Source organism: Eupeodes corollae, chromosome 1 (genome assembly GCF_945859685.1).
Source record: "Eupeodes corollae chromosome 1, idEupCoro1.1, whole genome shotgun sequence".
Taxonomy (NCBI): domain Eukaryota; kingdom Metazoa; phylum Arthropoda; class Insecta; order Diptera; family Syrphidae; genus Eupeodes; species Eupeodes corollae.
In genome coordinates, this window is record NC_079147.1 from 39,932,447 (window position 1) to 39,952,590 (window position 20,144).

Consider the following 20,144-nt stretch of genomic DNA (forward strand, 5'->3'; position numbering starts at 1 on the left):
GTAGAGGAAGACCACGACTCAGGTGGCGCAACCAGGTGGGAGAGGACCTCAACCAACTTGGCGTGCGAAACTGGAGACAGCTAGATAGGGACCGAGCAGGCTGGAGACGCATGTTGGTTGAGGCCCAGGTCCGCCCCGGACTGTAGCGCCACCTTATGTAAGTAAGTAAGCTGAAGTTTAGGGCTTCCGCTAACTGTTCGGCTCCACGTGGTCTGTTAAGGGACCTAACATTCCACGTACAGATCCGAAGTTTGTTGTCGTTTTGATTTATTAGAATTTACATTAAGACATGACGTATTACAATGGGCAGGTTAGACAACATAAGGGACTTTATTCATTCATTCTTTGAACGTAAATTTTTACCAAGGCAAATAGTTACTTTTTCAAAAGTCATGAAATTCAAATTCAGAACTTTACTTCACAAACTTCTACTTCAAGTTCATAGTACACAAGCTACCAAAATCATTATTGTCTACAGAACACTCCTCAGGCAAGCTACAAGTCCATCATGATTTGTATTGTAAAGAAATATTACTTATTTCTTTTCCGAATTGACAAAGAAACCATTTTCAGAAAACATTAAATGGAGTTTTGCAGAAAATAAATAAATCATAGAGTAATAAAGTTCAGCTTTTAGTTGAATAAAAAAACATGATCAATTTTCATTTTGACATAAGTTAACTTGACTTGATAGTTAGGGAGATTTTTCGTGGCTTACTTTCCAGCCAACTTTCCAATGAAGGTGCCTTAATTGGAAGGCAAATTTTTGGCAGCTGGCCAATCAGATACTAGAAACTTGCTTACATGTCTCTGAATCTTCCTAATATACCTGTGTAGTTAATTATTTATAGCCATAGCTGTAGCTATCGGAATCCCTAATAGTTACTTGCACTTAGGAATGGTTAAGAGTTGAGAGAGACCCTGGTTCTCTACAGCGCTACCAAATTTAATACACATATTTTATAACTTAAAACGATATTGTACGATCTTTCTACTCTTATGCCTTAAAACCCCTGCTTTTTTTATGAGCTTCTTTTGTAAATATGTACATATATATTTATATAATTGATATATTGAAAAATAAAAAATTGATTTAAAGGTGCCTCAAGAACAAACTCGTGATATGTAGAACCTACCAAACATTAGTTAATATCTGAGATATTTTTGTAAATGATTAAACGAAATAATCAATGTGAAAACAAGAAAAGAAATAATTGTATTTACTTTTATTTATTTTTATCTTAAGTTTCCTAATATTATCCGTATTAGATTCTTAAATGTTACTACAATCAAAATATTCAATAAATGCTTAATGTATAATAATATTATAATATATAATAATTTGAAAACTTTCTTTTTCTTATTTTCTTCTTATTTTCAACTTTGTTTTTTATTTTTCAGTTGTTGATTTAAAAATGAAACTAATTTGAAATATAAAATTGAATACTTTTACATCTTAAAACACTAAATGCTTTTACAATTATAATGTATTATAAATGGATTAATGTATTTATCATTTATTTCTTTTTGTTATTTTAATTATTTTTCTTTTGTGTGAAATATATATGCTGTGGTATGCTATGCATAAACATTTAATACAAACAAAAAAGGAAAAGAAAACAATTAAAACGAAAGCAATAAAATTCTACAAAATAAAATAATAATAAAATAAAAAATTAAACAAAAATATATAGCAACTATTATGAGATTTTGTTGTGTTTGTTGTTTGTTTAAAGAGACTTTTCTATATGCACTACAAAATTAAAACTAAAAGGATTTTTCTGCCTGGCACTAAACTTAAACTTATGTATGCACGGTACGTTTATATATTATTCTTATGTGATATCAAAATTAGCACGATTTTCATTCATAGCGTTATTATCGTCAACAACGTCATCATTTGATCGATCGGCAATGGCATCAGCCAAAACATTCCCCAACTCATCCTGCAATTCCCTCTCGATATTCGCATTGTTATTGTTTTCAGCAATTTCATTTAAGTTCTCGAAATCATTGAATATGGGCACAGGATCTGGATTGGGATTGGAGTTGGGAGGTGGAGCTATAGCAGCAGATCGTGATCTTAAGACGCTTTCGTTGAATTCAAAATTGTTAACCGCAACTGCATCTTCGTTAAGGAGATTCTGGACTTCTTCGCTAAGCACGGACAAGTTAGTCAGAGACGTGGATGACATTTCAGGTGATTCGTGCACAACGACTGGTTGTTGGACTAGGGAAGTTTGTAACTGTCCAGCAGTTGGTGGACTGAGATAGTCGGTGTAATTAGATGGATCGCTGGTGCAATTGTACGCCACCGCCGCCGCCGTCGTCGTATAACTTGAACCTGGGGTGCTAAATTGTTGAAATTCCATCGGGGATGTCGGCGGATGCGACGGAGGCAGAATGTTAAACCCAGATTCACTTGTAAGCTGCGAATTTGGAGTGACTTCTTGTGTGTCATGGTGGTTATATGAGGGTTCCATGTTTGGAATAGAATTGCCAAGAGAATGTCCTAAATCAAGAAGAGTTGTGGTATTTTCAAATGCATTTGGAGTGTGATTTGTTGGTGCACTCAGATTTGTTGGGAGAGGGTTTTGTGGAGGCCCCATATCGCCTTTATAACTTATGTGATCATCAATGGAGGAATAGCTATTGAGAGCTCCAGGTAGATGAGAATCTATTAAAGCGTGTACTGGTGTGGAAATAACTGGAGAGTTGAGTTGCACATCATTCAATGGTTGGAGTTCACATAGATTTTCTCCTGCTGCAGCTGTTTCTGGAGTTGGACAGCTGATGTCTGCTTCAACTAAACCCACCGGACAATACTCTTGTGACGGGCATAATCCAGCTCCTGTGAGTTGGGAAAAATTAGGCAACTTTCCGCTTTCTTTCACTTCAGTGTCTTGGTAGGCGTTTGCATTTTGAATCGCTGCTGTTTCTACGTCAAAAACTTCACCAATTGACTGGAAGGGATTATTAGAACCGATCATAAGAACATCACTAGTAGCTTGATCATTGTTAACACTTTGTATTTCAGTGTCTGTCGAAGCCATAACTCCTAGGGATTCTAACCCACTCGTAGAGCTGGCATTTGAAACTTCAGGGTATAAGCCTCGATCTAGATCATTTGTCATTGCAGTTTCTTGACTATTCATTTCCATGGGAACTTCTTCTTGAGATAGCAGCGCAGGTTCTTCATTGTAAGAGCATGGATTAGGTTCATTCACTTTATTTTCTAAATCATCACAGACTTTGGCTAAATTAGTGCTTTCCAAATTTGTCCCACAAGAAGATGGTTCGTTTAGGATCTTTAACTCTGTCGATTTTTGAGATTCTAGATTAGTTTCTGTAACATACGTTTTATTTCTCTCATCCTCTTTGTCGAAAGTGTCTAAATTGTTCGGGCAGGAAATTAAAGTTTGATCTGTACTTTCAACGCAAGTTAATTCAATTCGAGGAGGCTGGGGAGATTCTCCATAAATTATCGACTTTTCAGTTTCACTCGTTGTTTTCAAATCCTTTAAATTTGATGTTGTCTGAAGTTCGCAATCAACTTCCATAAGACCTTCAGTAAGATTTTCATTTTTCGTGATGCCAAAACTTTCTGGTTTTGATTGGCACTCATTCAAATCAATAACTTTTTTCTCAGTTTCCAGAAGCTCGGTGGTGGTTGAATTTAAACTCAATTTGTCATCAGAACTCTTTTCTTCTGATTCAGTCTTTTTACTTGTTTGAGGACAATTAAACTCACTGTGAACTGTGAGAATTTGTAAGCCCAATTGTGGCTGGGAAGTTGGTGGTGTTTCCTTCTCCTTGACAACGGCAATTGTTGTTGCCACCTGTTGTTCGTCATCTGAAGGTAAATCACGATATTCCCGTTCAGATTCAGAATCACTCTTGTTGGAATCATCATCACTGCTAACCTCTTCTGAATCGTTGTCACTGCACTCTTCATCTTCATCGTCGTCTTCTTCTTCTTCGTCTTCCTCATTGTCTTCAAGTTCTTCATAAACAGAATTCTCTAAACCATCATCAATGTACTCCTTTTCTTGTTTAATGGTCAGATTATTGAAATCGATATTGGCAATGTACGCATTCTCTTCAGCTTGTTTCTTCGAAATTACTGATTCCATCTGTACATCTTCTTCTACTTCTTGTTGTTCTTCAGCTTCAACTTCAGCTTCTTCTTCTTCATTCTTCTCAGCTTCTTCTTCTTCATTCTTCTCAGCTTCTTCATTATCCTTCTCAGCTTCTTCTTCTTCTTCGTCCTCCTCTTTTTCTTCTTCATCTTCATCATCTTCTGCTATATCTTCTTCCACTTCGTTCTCCTCTCTTTCCTCTTGATGTTCTTCATACGCAGGATCAACGATTTCCTCTTTGATGCTCACTTGACTAAAGTCAAAGTTATTCTCATTATTCTCAGCTCTCTTCTTGCTGAAATCTTCGCCAGCCTCGTCTGCTGACGAGACATCAGATTGAGGATGATAAGAAGCAACCTCATTACCACTGGAAACGGACACAATTTTCGGCACTGGGTTTGATTTGGGAGCAGTTGGTTGCCGTCGCTTCCTCTTCACTGGTTTCCGAATAGGCTTTTCCACGACTTCTGCTCCCGAAGTCACACTGGCTATTTGTAGCATGGGTATGAGGTCTTCTAAACGTGGCTTAATATCAATTTCTTCTTCTTCAGTTTCTTGAGTGGTAGGATATTCAACAAGAGAAGAAGCACCATCAACAAGAGGTAAAGAAGTAAATTCTTTTGATGAAAGAGACAACTCCATGGAAGGAATTGGTTCCACCCAATCAGCAGGCGGTTCCTCAGGTGTCAAGTTTACATGTTCTTCAGAAGAATATGGTGTTTCTTGTGGCATTGATTCTTCGGTTTCATCAGATCTAGTAAATATTACACCCTCGGAAACACATGATATCTGCAAGGAACCACTCGTTGCTGCAATAATACTTGGAGTATTTTGACTAGATGCCTCCTGATCCTCTTTCTTCTCTCCTTCATCTTCTTCGGGTATGTTTATTTCTTTTTTAATGTTGATTATTTCTGGTAATGGCATTGGTGGCTCCTCGTCAGCCACTTCCGAAACAACTGGATTATTCGAAACAAGTGCAAGATGTTCATTTTCTGGAAGGTTGATCTCAACTGGAACTTCATTATTAACCGTAACTGCTGCCGTCGCGGAAGTATCATTAGCCGCACTACTTCGTTCGTCCTTTTCAGGCGACTTATTTCGGTCTTCCTTCCGCTTTTTCTTCTTCTTCTTTTTCTCACTTTTCGGTGAATCCATGAGAATCGAGTTCAGTGTCCCATGCTCTTTGGTTATCTTGAGCTTGAGAATTGGCTTGGGTGCAAGTGGGGATGTTGAATCTTCATCTGTCTTTTTATGCGTCGCCTCTTCCTCGGTAGTTTTGTTCACATCTATTTCATGTTTGATGTTTACCTCGATGTTGTTGTACAAATCTCTGTAGCCTTCGTCGATTATCTCCTGTTTGATTGTTCCGACAGGTTTGGTGGGGGTTTGTTCATCGGCGCTGTCAGAGTCATCGCCATTGTGATGGAAATCGTCACCACCGCACGGCATCGGGGACCCAGGAGGCGATTCTAGTGGCGGTGGTTCAGATTGATCCTTCACCTCTGACGAAGAAGGTTTGTCATCATCAGCGAGGGAAGGATCTTCTCCTTGAGTTGGCTCGTGTTTGATGCTCACCAAAGTTGTCATTGTGCTCTTCAGAAGCTTATCGAACCGCTTCAAGTCCTTCTTTGTGATGCGTTTACCTTTGCGACTGCTCTTCGAGGGCGATGATGACCCAGCCTCGTCATGCAGAGAAATATTGCCTGGAATAACCACGCACTGATTTGAGTCCATCTGAGGCGGGCAGACACGCGCAGATGATGTCGATTGTACTGTAACGCTTGGAATTGTCGTCGTCGGCAGAGCAATTGTATTAAGCGGCGGAATGGGTGATGTTGGGAGTTCAGCCTCGTTTTTGACTTGAATATTTGATGTCATGTAGGGGGGAATGCGCTGGAACGCTTCAGCGCATGTTGGAATGTGTTTTAAGTAGTCCTCCTTCCACTTGAGAGATTTTTCACATCCCGGACAGACTAATCCCTTCGAAACACAAGAATGAATATTGAAGAGGTAAGTGGTCTCATAGTTGCCGCTGCAATCGGGGCAATGCCAATCGGGAATGTGGGTGTCGAGATAGGCAATTGGACTACAATCTCTGATGTGTCTAAAAATGGAAAGAAGAAGAAAAAAAATAAATCAATAAACATTCGAAGAGGCTGAGTGTTCTTACTTAGTGTAGGTGTATATGCTGCAAGAAGTCTCAGAACATTTTCCACATTTAAACGGTGTCTTCGAGAGCTTGTGCCACAAATTGTGATTCTTGATTTCCATATTTTTTTTGAGAGTTTCGTTACATTGGACACAATGATATCGCTGTATGGTTGGGATGTGGGTTGCTTTGACGTGCTTATCAAGATTAAGTTTGTTAACGAATGCTTCACTACAAATCATGCACTTTAATTTTAATTTGGGGTTAATTTTTGAAGACGCGGCGGGGGCCAGGGCAGGTTGTGGATCTGAAGTTATTGGTGTCTCCTCTTTTCTAAATAAAATAAAATTGATTAACTAAATGGAAACAAAATTTATCGGTTTGTTTGTTTTTTTTGGAATAACATCTTTTTTACTTTGACTCACATTTTGGTTTCCAACATTCCTTTTTTAAGCTTTTCCGCCTTCACAACAAGCTGTTTTTTCAGTTTGATAAGTTCGACTTTTTTCTTCTTTGTTGGTTCTGGCAGTAATACTTCTGTTGGTACCTCGACTTTGAGTTTCTTTTTCATGATTTTTGTTAGTTTCGCAGATCTTGTATCTTTTTTATTCTCTTTGACTATTGGTTCAGCTTTGAGGCGTTTTTTGGATAACGCAATCTTCCCAAGCGGTTCTGATTTTGGTGTTACTCTTGGAGCAGGTTCTTTTTTTGGTTGCCTGCCTGTGCCGGTGCCTGGTTCGATTTTAGTTTCTGTTTCAGTGGCGTTACTTAATTTGATGCGTTTCTTTTTGGTGGCGGAACTGGTTGGAATATTGGTTGTGGATGGTTTAATATCATCATTTATGTCAATTTTGATGTCCTTTGTAATAACTTCCATATCAGCATTTCGACGCTTTCGACCAGCTCGCAGGGGTGTTACTTCTGGAAGGGGTTCTTTGATGTCTTCGCATTTGAGATCAACCGAAGAACAGGGAACAATTGCTGGGGCCTGAAATTTTAAGCAAGAAAAAAACGATTTAGAATTGAAAACAGAACAAGCAAAAAATTAAAAAGCAAATGTGATCTTGAAATACTCAAAAAGTCTCACAGGAATTTGGTTACTAACTGTTTAATGAGACTTTTTACATTTTTTTATTTCGAAGGCTGACGTACGGATGTTCTATGCAATGAGACTACTATTGAGAATTTTAAAACTCGGAAAACTCGATCGAGGAAGAGTAAGTCCTACGTCAGCCGTAAATGGAAAGGAGACAAGCTCATAAGAGCAATTGCAAACTAGTGATTAAACATACAAATAATGCATGGCTTTCAGAAAAATCTTGGGCAAGGATCAACGAACGCAAACAGTTAAGGGCTCGAATAACTGCTGCACAAGAGGAAGAAAGAAACGTTCTGGAGTCCTTGTATCGCATGAAAAAAAGAGAGGTTGACCGCAGTGTGCGCCGCGACAAGCGTAACTACATCAACGCATTGGCGCAAGAAGCAGAAGATGCTGCAAACAGGTGCGACAGCAGGACCGTTTACAGAATAACCAGAGAGCTGACCGGTTCACACAGCTCAAAGCAACACCTGGTGAAAGAAGTAGACGGTACTGTGTTAAGTTCGGTGGATGAGCAAGTCAGAAGGTGGAGAGAACACTTTTCTTCGGTTGTAAACCGAGTGTTTGCAAACAACGTGCAGCCGATAGCTTCTGAAGCGCCTGAAAAAACTTATCCCCGAATCCGTACTGCACCTCCCAGTAAAGATGAGATCGTTCAATTAAAGCACTTAAGAACAACAAAGCGGTAGAATTTGATGGAATCCGCTCATAAAAGAAGCCTGGACCTCTGAAAGCTTCCCCCATGAGTGGAAGAAGGGTATTGTCATCAACCTCCCTTAAAATGGCGATGTTACAAAGTGAAAAAACTGGAAAGGAATTTGCGTTCTACCAGTCGTAGAAATAGTAGCAAAAGTTATACTGGAACGCATCAGAGAACGCCTTGAGGCCACACTTGATATCGAACAAGCAGGATTCCGCGTTGGATCCTCCTATATTGATCATATCAACACCCTGCGGATCATTATTGGACAGTGCATTGAATATTGATAACCACTAGGAATGCTGTTTTTCAACTTCGCGAAGGCCTTCGATAACGTTAACAGGAAGTGCATCTGGTTAGCTTTGCGCAGGAGAGGCATCCCAGAAAAACTAATTGTTTTATTAAAGCAGCATATGATGGATCCAAGTGTCACGTTCTGCACCATGGTAGGTTGACAGATGATTTTGAGATTCGAAGCGGAGTCAGGCAGGGCTGTATTATGTCGCCATTATTGTTTTTGTTGGTGATAAGCGATGTAATGCGCTCAGCTCTGTCAGGTAGCGGAGGGATACAACGGACTTTGACATCCTATGTAAAGCATTTGGATTACGCGGACGATGTTAGAATGTTAGCACTTGGAAGGTTACATCAGCCATGACAAGAAAGCTGCGAACCTTCGTAAATAGACGTCTTCGTAACATTCTAAGGATTTTCTGGCAAAACCGTATATCAAATGAGGTCCTTCATAGAAGGACAGGTCAGGAACCTATAATACGAAGACGTAAGTGGCAATGGATTGAGCATACGCCTCGATAAGATGACGACTGCATTTCAGGCCAAGCAATGCAGTAGAATCCGTTAACACAATAAGGAAGAAGAGCTGGACGACCGAGAAGCACAGGGCGCAGGACAGTCGAGGCGGAATCAGCGTCACTAGGCAAGAGTTGGAGAGAGCTGAAACACATGTCCGGAAACCGTACACGATGGCGCATAGGCGTAGTAGGAGCCCTATGCCCTTTAAGGGGTCCCCAACGGACTTAATAGGTCTGAGGAAATGTGTTTAATAAGCTCAGGAGAACAAAAAAAACGGCTAAGAAATCAGTCTTGAAGAAAACCATCATTTGTGAATTAGAAATAAACCAAGATCGAGCTGGGACACAAAAGTTTTATCAATCGACCCAAAACATGACACAATACATTCCGTGAGGACAGAGAGGAAAATCTTATCAATGATCCCGTGGGCATACTGGAGTGATAGGATTCCTTAACTGTCTGCACACCCAGGAAGACTATAAGAAATATTAATGAAAAAAAAATTAGGTGGCGCAACAGTCTGTTGAGAACTAGGGTCTAGTGAAATTAAGAACTGATCAAATCTTAATTCTAAGGCAGTTATTAGAATATCTAGAATTTAATATCTGAACTTATCATGTGATTATAGACTTTAAGGCAACCTACAATATTACAGACAGGGTGAAATTATGCAAAGCAATGAGAGAATTTGGCATCCCGACTCAACTATGTAGGGAAACTATGTAAACTAAACTGTCAAAAAATCAATTATTCTGCTCCATAATCGTCAAAAAAATCGTTTAAGCGATAGTGTTGTCTTTTTCTTATTAACGTGAGTCGCCGAACCGATAGCGTTTGGAAGATAGCTAAATTGATATCATTGATTTTGAAAATTTTAGGTGACGGAATTTAAATGATTGAGTTCCCAATGTAAAATGACACCTTGTTTAGCCGTTTTTTTGTTTATATTATACGCGCACTCAAGGGGATATGAATACCCTTATCATGATTAATCACAGTGCGAGCAATTAAGAATGGAGGATAGGATTAGAAAAGAGATACCGATGCTTCTTGGTTTTGAATGTCTGCACATTGTAATCAGTAGGAAACATTGAGTCTGGAAAAGCATTCCACATTCGTGTGGTGTGTCCGAAATTGGGCTCAAGGGTTAACTGATGAGCATTCCCAAAGGAACAGGTATTACGGTTGAATTGTTTAAGGGGAGGAATAAAACTGGCTATTTTATTAGAGCATTGTTTATGAAAGTAGCGATAAAATAATGATAGGCATGATACAAAAATTTTTTTAAGACAACGGTCACGTATCATCTTTAGAGGTTATAAGAGCACCTGCCCAGATATGGGAATTGTACTCGAGTTTCGGACGAATATAGGCTTTATAAATTATAGCCAGATCAGTAGGAGTAAAAAACTTCTTGTACCTTCGAAGAAAACCTAAAAACTTATTGACAAATTGTGTTAAAAATGTTCCTGCAAAGCAATTTTCTTGTACCTAATAGAAAATGAAAATACAACTTTCAACAACAATATTCTAATATATAAAATTCTCCTGTCACAGTGTTAGTTGCCATACTCCTCCGAAACAGCTTAACCAATTTCAATGAAGTTTTGGATATACATTCGGTAGATCCCTAGAATAGGTTTTTATCTATTTTTTATATTTCTAAGTGCTATGGTTTAATTGCATAAATATCGTACACGGTGCAACTATAATACGATAGTAATGAAGCATTGATTACTATTGAGAATCTTTGCATTATTATTGCCAATTATTACTCAGCCATTGCGGTATGCATTCACCAAATCGAAATGCAACTGATTTAATAGGCACTGAATTGAATCGTAAACTAAAATACAATACTGTAGAAATGGCAGCGATTATCTCTCGCATTGTCCCACTAATGAATGAAAAAGAACCATTTATAACCACGTCATGCTCGCAGTTTCGGCAGGACAAGGTGGATTCTTTTGTTCGATGCGTGTTCAAATTATTCAAGATCCACCCGCTGAATCATTCTCAAAACAACTGTCAGATATAGGCAACGGAAAAGTTACTAAAGATGAAACTGGATGCATTAAATTACCCGTCAATTTCTGCATGATTTTTGATTCACAAGATGATCTCATTTACCAGATATTTCCCGATATACACAGCCAATATACAAATCATTAGTGGCTAGCAAAAGGAGCAATTTTAGCAGCAAACAAATGTGGATGTCAAAGAAATCTTTTGATACAGTTTGTGATTATCCAACTGAGTTTTTGAACTCATTGGATTTACCATCAGGCATGCCACTGTATAATTTGCAACTAAAGGTTTGATCGCCGCTAATTTTGTTTCATAATTTGAACCCACCACGGTTGTGCAACGGCACGCGATTAGTAATTACAAAATTAATAAAAAATGTTATGGAAGCCATAATTCTAAATGGCAAATTCCGAGGTAAAATATATTCTTACTGCGAATCGCTATTATACCCACAGATGTGCCAATTTAATTCAAACGCCTTCAATGTCCAATTGGATTGGCATTTTCAATTACTATCAAAGGGTCTCCAGGCCAAACGATGTCTGTTTGCGTCTTAGATTTGAGCACTTCATGTTTTTCACAAGGACAATTTCACATGGCGTGATCTCGAGTGGGCAAACCATTCAGTTTGTTTTTATTGGGGAAAGATGGGATCACAACAAATATTACATTACATTACATTTCACACTACTCTGCAGTCTGCACATAAATGTACAGAGTAGAGAACACAGCAACTTGAGCAATTAGATTATGTAAGGTGATAACAACACAAGACATTAATACAAGACGGAAGGACAGAAGAGAAAGAACAACAGAAAGAAAGAACAGATGACAACAGCACGCGGTAGGTTTCGAGACGGTCCCCCATCTTTCTACTAACCACGCTCACTGTCACAACAAATATTTAACACTCTGTTTCATTAAGGGACTGATATTGTTTTTTTTTGTAGTATAGTCATAATTAGCGATATGTCGATATGTATATAATTTTAAAGAATTAATTTTAATAAATTTAAATTTTGTTTTAGTGATTTGTTATTTATATTTTGTCACTGTTTACAGTGCTCTATACCTCTCCCATTTATATATACCACATCTTAATACACTTACAATATGTTAGGTAATTATTTCTAGCACAATATTCTCTACAAATTATTTATATAACAACACAACGTTTGTCGGTTCAGCTAGTTTAATATAAAAATTTATAATTGTAATAATTTATCTATTTTGGTTTTGTTCAACCCTTTCGGTTAGCAAAGGAAGCACTCCAGATGACACTTAAATGACTAGTTTGACAAACCGATTTGGTTCAACTTAATGTTACCGAGGCTTTGGCTATCTGATACTATATTTACGTAATGATCCCCCAGTGTACAGGAACATTCAGGCCTATTCTGTTTTTCATCAGGGGGAATTTTACTTGAATTTTTACTAATCATTATTCTGCTATCCATTCGAAGTGAATTTGTGTATGTCGGTAATGTCGTCGGTAATACTGCGTGGTATTCTTCTATTCACGTGAAAGCATTTATTCTACACAATTCAGATCCGCATATAAAATGCATCGGATTTTTCATTTGATGTCTGGTTTGTTAATTTTTGTTAGCAAAATGTAAGTGAAAACTAATTTATTGCTAAATTTAGAATATTTGTTTTATAAATACAAGAATATTAACATTTTTAGGTGAACGAAGACACTTTTTAACATTTCTCCGAAGCTCTCTGTTTGAGGATTCTCCTATTTCTCTGCTTACAATTGGAATAAAAAGTCCAATACTACCCATTTCCAAAATTACACAAATTATTATGTTTAGGTGGATTGATTGAAGTTAATTTTTGTATGAATCAAAACAATTTATCCAACATTACCAAGATTTTTACATGAACAGCTGTTTATTTAAATGTTATATTGGTTTGGGATAATGTAGTTCTCCCCGATGGAAAGCAGAATGCAAAGACAATGTAAATGGGAATCGAATGGGTAAATCGAATAACGATCCACGTGAATAGCAGATTAGGACTGAATAAGTTGATCAATGGATCGACGGTTGATTCAATTTATTAATTATTGAAATAAAAATCGGTAGTGCAAAAATTAATTGAGAAAAAAGTATGGCAATTTGAAAACCTCCAATTTGTTTTTATTATGAATGAGCGTCCCATAGATGTTTTTTATATTTTCTTAAAGAAATAGTGTACAAAAATTTGAACTTTTCGACGAAGATGATAAGTTAAATTATCCTGTTTTTGTGGAAATAGCTTCGCTGCTGAAATTGGAGATTTGAATAGTTTTAGGCCGCCACCTCAGGATTTTATTTGTTATTTTGTTTTCTTCTTTTGGAATTTGGATTTCAGATGGATTAATAATCTCTGATACTTTTTTGAATTTTTTTCGGAAGGATCTAAGCTATTAAGCTCTTTTGCAATATTTTCTCGCTTTGACCCTTTGGCAAGTTCATTATTTTCTTACATTAACTTAACCGACCCAATTTTGTTTGTGTGATGTGCGATTGTTTAAAAATCAACAATTTAATAAAAATTAAAATACCGACAGATATTTAAAAATTGATTGAAAAATTTCAATTCATGAATTGATAGTTAATTATCGCAATAAGGGTTAAATTATCACCTAACTTGCATCAATATAGTATCCCATGACAACGTAGAAGCAAAACAAGCGGACGGCTGCTCAAATCCAACAAAGTCTACTGTAAAGGACATGTGAAAGCCACCTACCTTTTGACCGAGATCGAGAGGCAAGTCGTGTTGAGAATTCTGGCCTCGAGTGCTAGGAAGATTTCGGACACACTACAATTATGAACTGTATGCAATCTATCTTAATTCGTTTGGAAAACTTGTCAGCAGTAAATCCATCCATATCCGAAGCTTGGTTGACGCTTCGCAACTATTTGAGCCAAAAAAGGGTTTAATGAGGGCAAAACAAAGTACATGCTGTCGTAAAAAAGGACCTACAACACTGACGACGTCTTGGTCAAAACGTCACCATCGACAGACGTAACTTTGAGGTAGTCAAGGACTTCGTCTACCTAGGCTCCGCTGTAAGCGCAGAAAACAACACCAGCGCTGAGATCAAACGCAGAATAACTCTTGCTAACCGCTGTTTCTTTGGATTAAGAAAACAATTGAGTGGTAAAGTCCTCTCTCGAGAGACCCTAATCATCCCCGTCCTGCTATACGGTGCAGAAGCATGGACTATGGGCTATGGATGAAAGCACCTTGGGTCGGTTCAAGAAAAAAGTTCTTCGTGTGATCTACTGTCCCATATGCATCGAAGGGGAGTGGAGAAGAAGATGGAACGACGAGCTTTACGGGCTGTACAGTGACGTAGACTTAACCAGAAAGGTAAAAACTAAGATGGCTGGGTCACGTAGAGCGCATGGAAGCCAATGCTCCGGCCCGGAAAGTTTTCGAATTTACACCCACAGGACAGCACAGTAGAGGAAGACCGCGGATCAGGTGGCGCGAACAAGTGGAAAGTGACTTCACCCAACTTAGAGTGCGAAACTGGAGACATCTAGCTAGGGAGTGATCTAGATGGAGACGTTTGTTGGGCGAGGCCCTAATTCACACAGGACTGTAGCGCCACCTTAAGTAAGTAAGTAATGCAATCTATCAGGAACTAGATATATAGTGACAAAAAAATAACCTCGATGGACTATACTGGTAAGGTCATCTAGTTACTGTAAATGAAGAAAAACCGCCTAAAAATGTGCTATATAAGTGACAGCGTTAAAGATTATTTTTGAACTTGAGAGATTGCGTAGACTACTGCCCATATGGACGCAATAGGTAAAAGTGTAAAGACTTGCTGGAGAGAACACTAACTGGACCTCTATAGTGAGGCCAATGATGATAAAAGCCAGGCTATACCAATCTATACATTAAACTTTTTTTTTGTGGGCCCAAAAAATTGAACGATCCAACATAAATTGAAAATGCAACCAACCACACATAAAATTAGTTTAAAGTACTGCAAACAAAAGACCTATTTAAAAATACACGCAGAAAGCCTTTCTAGCTGGGACCAGATTGCAGTGTTTCAAAACGCCAAAACCATGTTATTATCATATTAAAACAAAACATCAATATTTTGAATTTTCTAAACGTTCGGTACTGAGTAAATTCCCATAATGTTAATGAGGCCTAAATAAATATTTATAGAGAAGAGAAGATACAAGGAGTGTGTAGGTCTCAATCTGGCAACGTTTTTTTCGGAGTTCGTCTTTTTGACAGCTGTCACTTGATATACATACAGGCATGGACATTAAAATAGAAATACCAGAGTTTAAAAAATTCAATTTTAAAAAGATATTTTTTTTAAGTTTGGTCTTTATATTCTTATTTTTTTTTCAAGCTAAAATTATTCATTATTTGTAGTAAAATTATAACATCAAATATTTTAACTTCATAAATGTTTAAGAAGGAACAAATTTAGTGGACATTAAAATAGATAAAAGAATTAAATGCAAAGCCATTCTGTAAATTTTTTTAATATCTGGTTGCCTGGCCCTTAGCTTTAATTACAGTGTGACATCTGTTGGACATTGAATCAAATAATCGTCGGCATCTGTTAATTAAAATATTGTACCACTCCAGTTAAAACCATCCTCCACAGTTTAGTTTAATTTTGTTAAATGTTTCCCAACCGCGACCTTTAAATCTCCCCTAAAATCTTCTATGGGATTTAAGGCAGGCAATTAGAATGGCCACTCCACTACGTCGATTTGTTGGTCCTTAAAATACTTTTGAGCCGATTTGGATGTGTGCTAGAGTCTTTGTCCTGCTGTAGAACACATTTGAGAGGCAGGTTCCCATCCGCATAAGGCAGAATCGTGTCCTTCATGATATTCACCTTCATATTTTGATCCATTTTACCCTCAATCAATGTATTGTTCCAACGCCATACCAAGAAAATTAACCTCAAAGTATGAAACTGCCGCCACTATTCTTGAGCGTTTTTTGGATGTATTTGGGATTCAGTTCTTTCAAATTAAGCGTTCTGACGGTTTGTCTGCCATCACTTCCGAACAAGTTTATCTTTGTTCGTCCATCCACAAAACATTACTCCACTTTTTGCCTCCTGCTGGCCCACTCCAATCAAAATGATCGTGGGCGCGTTGTTATATTTTTCTTTTTCTTAGAAAGGTCACCATTCTTGCGATCCTTCTGAGCAATTTAGTTCTAAAAAGTCTTCTCTGAACAGTTCTGGAAGTGATTGGAAGCTCTAGTTTGTTTTTTATTTCTCTGAAGACTTGTAAGGATCTTTTTTTGAGACGCAAATTATCTTTCAGGCTATTTTTAAGGTTGTTTTGCTTGGTTTTCGCTTTTGTTTTTTTGGCGCTCAGCTTTTGCAATCAACTTTTGAGATCTGTTCATTATTATGGCTATTTCCCTCAAAGATTTTTATTCACTTCTTAGAACTAAAATTACAATTTTCTGTAATTCTAGAGAACAATGCTAACCGCGACCCATGTTTTCCTTAAAATTAAATGCAATATTATTAAAATAATTTGAATTTACATCCTGAAGTGAACTTATTGTTTTATAAAAGTTAAACAAAATATGTATTAAAAACTAATATTTTTCATACTAGTTAAATATTAATGTCTCTGTTCCAATGGGTTTCTATTTTGATGTCCACAAAAAGCAGTCTTACTTACTCCAAACAATCAACAAGCAAAAAAAAAAACAGAAATCCATAAGAAAGTTAACGGTTAAAACTGCTTCTAATGCATGTTGTTGTTTTAATTTGGTTTTACTCTTAGAAACTGTCTCTGTGCCTATTTTAATGCCCATGTCTGTATCGAAAATTTGAAAATCGTGCAAATTCATTATAAAAATAATGGTTATCGGTCGAAATTGTCACCAACGCACCAAAACGCTATTGCTACTGTGAAGCAAACTATCGATAAAGACCTAAATGCGTCAATGTTTAAAGTGATCCTTGTAAGTAATGGGGGAATGCTGTAGAAACATGATTAATTGAAAATTGAGCCTTTCGTGTAGAATTTATTCGAGCCAGTCGCGGTAATTTGCCCAAAATCAAAACATAATGGCAAACGCAAACGCTTATCTTTATAATAAAGACAAATTATGGGCCATAAAAAAAGTTCTAATTGGGAATTCCAAAGATTTGTTCAACCTAAACCAAACTTACTAAATATACTTATAGCTATCAAGGTTTTTAATTTGTTTTTCGCTAAATTTATAAAAAAATAAACTGAATGGGTAATTCAAGCGGGAAGTTTTTGTTTTTATTTTAGTTCAAGAAAGCTTATTGGTCTATATTACTCGAGACAGTTCGAAGTTTCTATATCTACAGCAATTTGGCCATTGGACATAGGCTTACGAATAAAAAGGACATCCCTTTGGACTTTCCCCGACTCCCAGGCATATTGTTACTTCTTTTTAATGAATACAAAAACCACTTTTAGTGAACAAACAATAATCTCTAATAAGAAGAGCTGAAAGTATATTTTCATGACAATGGTGTTTACCCATTCCTGAACCTCTTCACTTGTTTTGCTACAGAAATCAAGAGGCCTACCGAAGGTGTATCATATACCTACACCTATCTATAGTTACACCTTGCGTCTACAAAGTGTACATAGGCACATCTTGTACTTTTTCATGCAAATATTCTTTAGTATATTATTATGTCTACACACTCCTTCCATAATTACTTTCAAAAGAAATACAAGACAGACTTAATTACATTTGTTTTGTAACAAAACTCAAAACTTACCTTAATCTTAGGTTCTGCTTTGATTCCAAGAAGCTTGCGAGTTTGTCCATCGGTAGCATAGCACATTTCGCGAAACTCGAAAAAATCATTGATCTTGTCAACGCACAGAGTACACATAAATTGTGGCATTTTGTCATCCTTGGTTATCTTTTTGGGGAAAATCAAAAAATTTAAACAACATTTTAAGTAAACAAAATTACAATTTAAACACCGAAGAAAGTAAAAGTATGAAACATAAATATACATAGATTGATATAAACAAATAATTTTAACGTCTGCAGAGCAAAAGAAAAATATAAATAAATTATAAAACAAAAACAACACACACCATCAGACCAATGCAATCGAAAACTTTCTTCCATAATTCGGGTTCTCCATCTTCTAAATTAACAATATTCGCATCGTCACGAACTTTTATTTTGTCCGGATTATCGATACCGCAGAGGCGACAAATTTTATAAAGATTTGCCCGAAGAGTTTTATCAATTTTTATTGCAAAACGCTCCATTGCAAAGAATGGAGGCCGTGCGCTTTCTTCAGTAAAAATTTTTGTGTAAGAAAATCGTTTTTGACAATTACATTTTTTGAGTGTACAGGGTGGTTAAAACAAAAAAATAGAAAAAGTTGTTGTAATAAAGATGGGAAAAAGTGATGCCAATATTAACTTTAGAGCGATGTTTTCGATTTTTTAAGTCCCCTTTCACATGCAGATGTGTGAACCCAAGCGTCTACCAGTGGGGAGGCCTAAGTTCACTATTGTGAATGATTTTTCGTTAAATATTTGCGTGAAAGTGTTCCTATTTATAAAGTGTGACATTTACAGATTTATTTATTAAATCGTATTAACTATGGCGCAAAGTTAATTTAATTTAACAACGCCTTTAATACTGAATAGATTATTAAGAAAAAAAAGTACAAGAGTTTTGAAGGCGAAGTACGTCAAAATCAGTTCATTTGAATATAAACGCCGGAATAAAGCAAATTTGGCATTTAAATGTCAATTTGACATTTTAAAAGAGGGTGTGAAAAATATGTTTTCCATAGTTTTGAGGAAATATGGATGGTTTTATTTAATTTCTGATTGATTACGTTAAAAGGCGGCTAAAGTAATAAAAAACTCATGATAATGAACTTTGAATATTCCAACTGATTTCCAAGTGATGGCAGCTATATGAAATTGGAAACGCAATGAGGTATTTTTGTTTATAGGACATGAACTTATCCTAATTCAATTTAATGCTTATATCTATTTTTTAAAACTTCCTTTACTAAATTGATTCAAGACGATTGAGCAGATATTCATAGATTCAGCCAAACCCATTCTCTGTCAGATATGGAAACGTATCGCAAAAGTGTTTGCTTCTTAAAAGGCTGAAAATGTGCGCCTAGATACGAGACATAAGCATGTTTTTTGACATACATGGGTTTCCACAAGTCTTCGGCGCAATATTGCACCAATATTTAAATTGATTTAATAGACTAATTCTTTCGGCGGCTGAAAACAACAGTCATAGAGCCAATTTTACTGATTTTTTTTTTTGTAAAATTTAAGAAAAGGATTTGGATGAGCTTTGTTGTGTGTATATGCCACAATCCATCTTTTGCTAACAAAATTACTGAATAATGTCATCAGCCCCCTTAGCGATGTCCATTGGCTGCCTCGGAACTATGATTTAATTTGGTAGGTCAAGATTTTATATTTATCTGCATCTACAATTTAAAACAAATTTGGAGCGAGCCAGAAACCGAATGTACAAAGGAGTGACATATTCTTGTTCGCATCTGCATAATGGCACATCCTTATATTTTTAAATATATTGTAGATATCAGCTCTATTTCATGTGAATTAGACAACTACTCACTAAAAATGAAAGAAAAAATCTGTTATTATACAGAATTTTGTAAGTTACAGCTGCTGAATAATATAAAAGTTAGTATGAAACCGTTCAAATGGTAGACATGTGCATTCAAGAGGACACAAGCGTCCATAGGTTTTTTCTTAAAACCAACCTCTGTCTATCAACTCCTACTCTCACCTCCACGTGGTGAACATCGGGTGCCTAGTACCTCAACTGGAGATTGGGTTCCAACCCCAGTGGAAAGTTGTTGGGGGCAGCAAACGAGAGAGGTGGGGAGAGGTGTTTCCACTAAGGCACCTTTCCTTATCCAGACGGCAGCGGAGGAATTCCCGAGATGGAATCAACGGTGGCATCTACAGTTCCAGTAAGGTTGAACTACTTAGTGAACACCTTATAGGGCTTCTTCGACTTATTCGGAGCCCAGGCCTGTAAGGAGCGGTTTTATCCGGCTCCCCATCCTTGGAGTTATACTTAGGATCTGGCCCTCCAGGTTGGAGGTTGTGCGTCGGGGTGACTTCCTGGCCACGTAAAAACTTTCAAAGTTGCGAAGCACCAACAAGCCTCGGATACGGACGGATTTACTGT

The 20,144-nt window shown here is 37.0% G+C and overlaps 1 protein-coding gene across 1 annotated transcript; it reads right to left on the minus strand.

Annotated features, from left to right (window-relative positions):
* Positions 1-1,408: 1,408 nt before the first annotated feature.
* On the minus strand, positions 1,409-18,273 carry LOC129939347 (uncharacterized). Its single transcript, XM_056047323.1, has 5 exons — positions 18,029-18,273; positions 17,701-17,847; positions 6,717-7,279; positions 6,313-6,624; positions 1,409-6,246 (listed from the first exon to the last, which is right to left on the minus strand). Exons 1-5 carry the CDS (start codon positions 18,206-18,208, stop codon positions 1,836-1,838), a joined length of 5,613 nt encoding a protein of 1,870 aa, XP_055903298.1. The 5' UTR covers positions 18,209-18,273; the 3' UTR covers positions 1,409-1,835.
* Between the last annotated feature and the right edge of the window lie 1,871 nt (positions 18,274-20,144).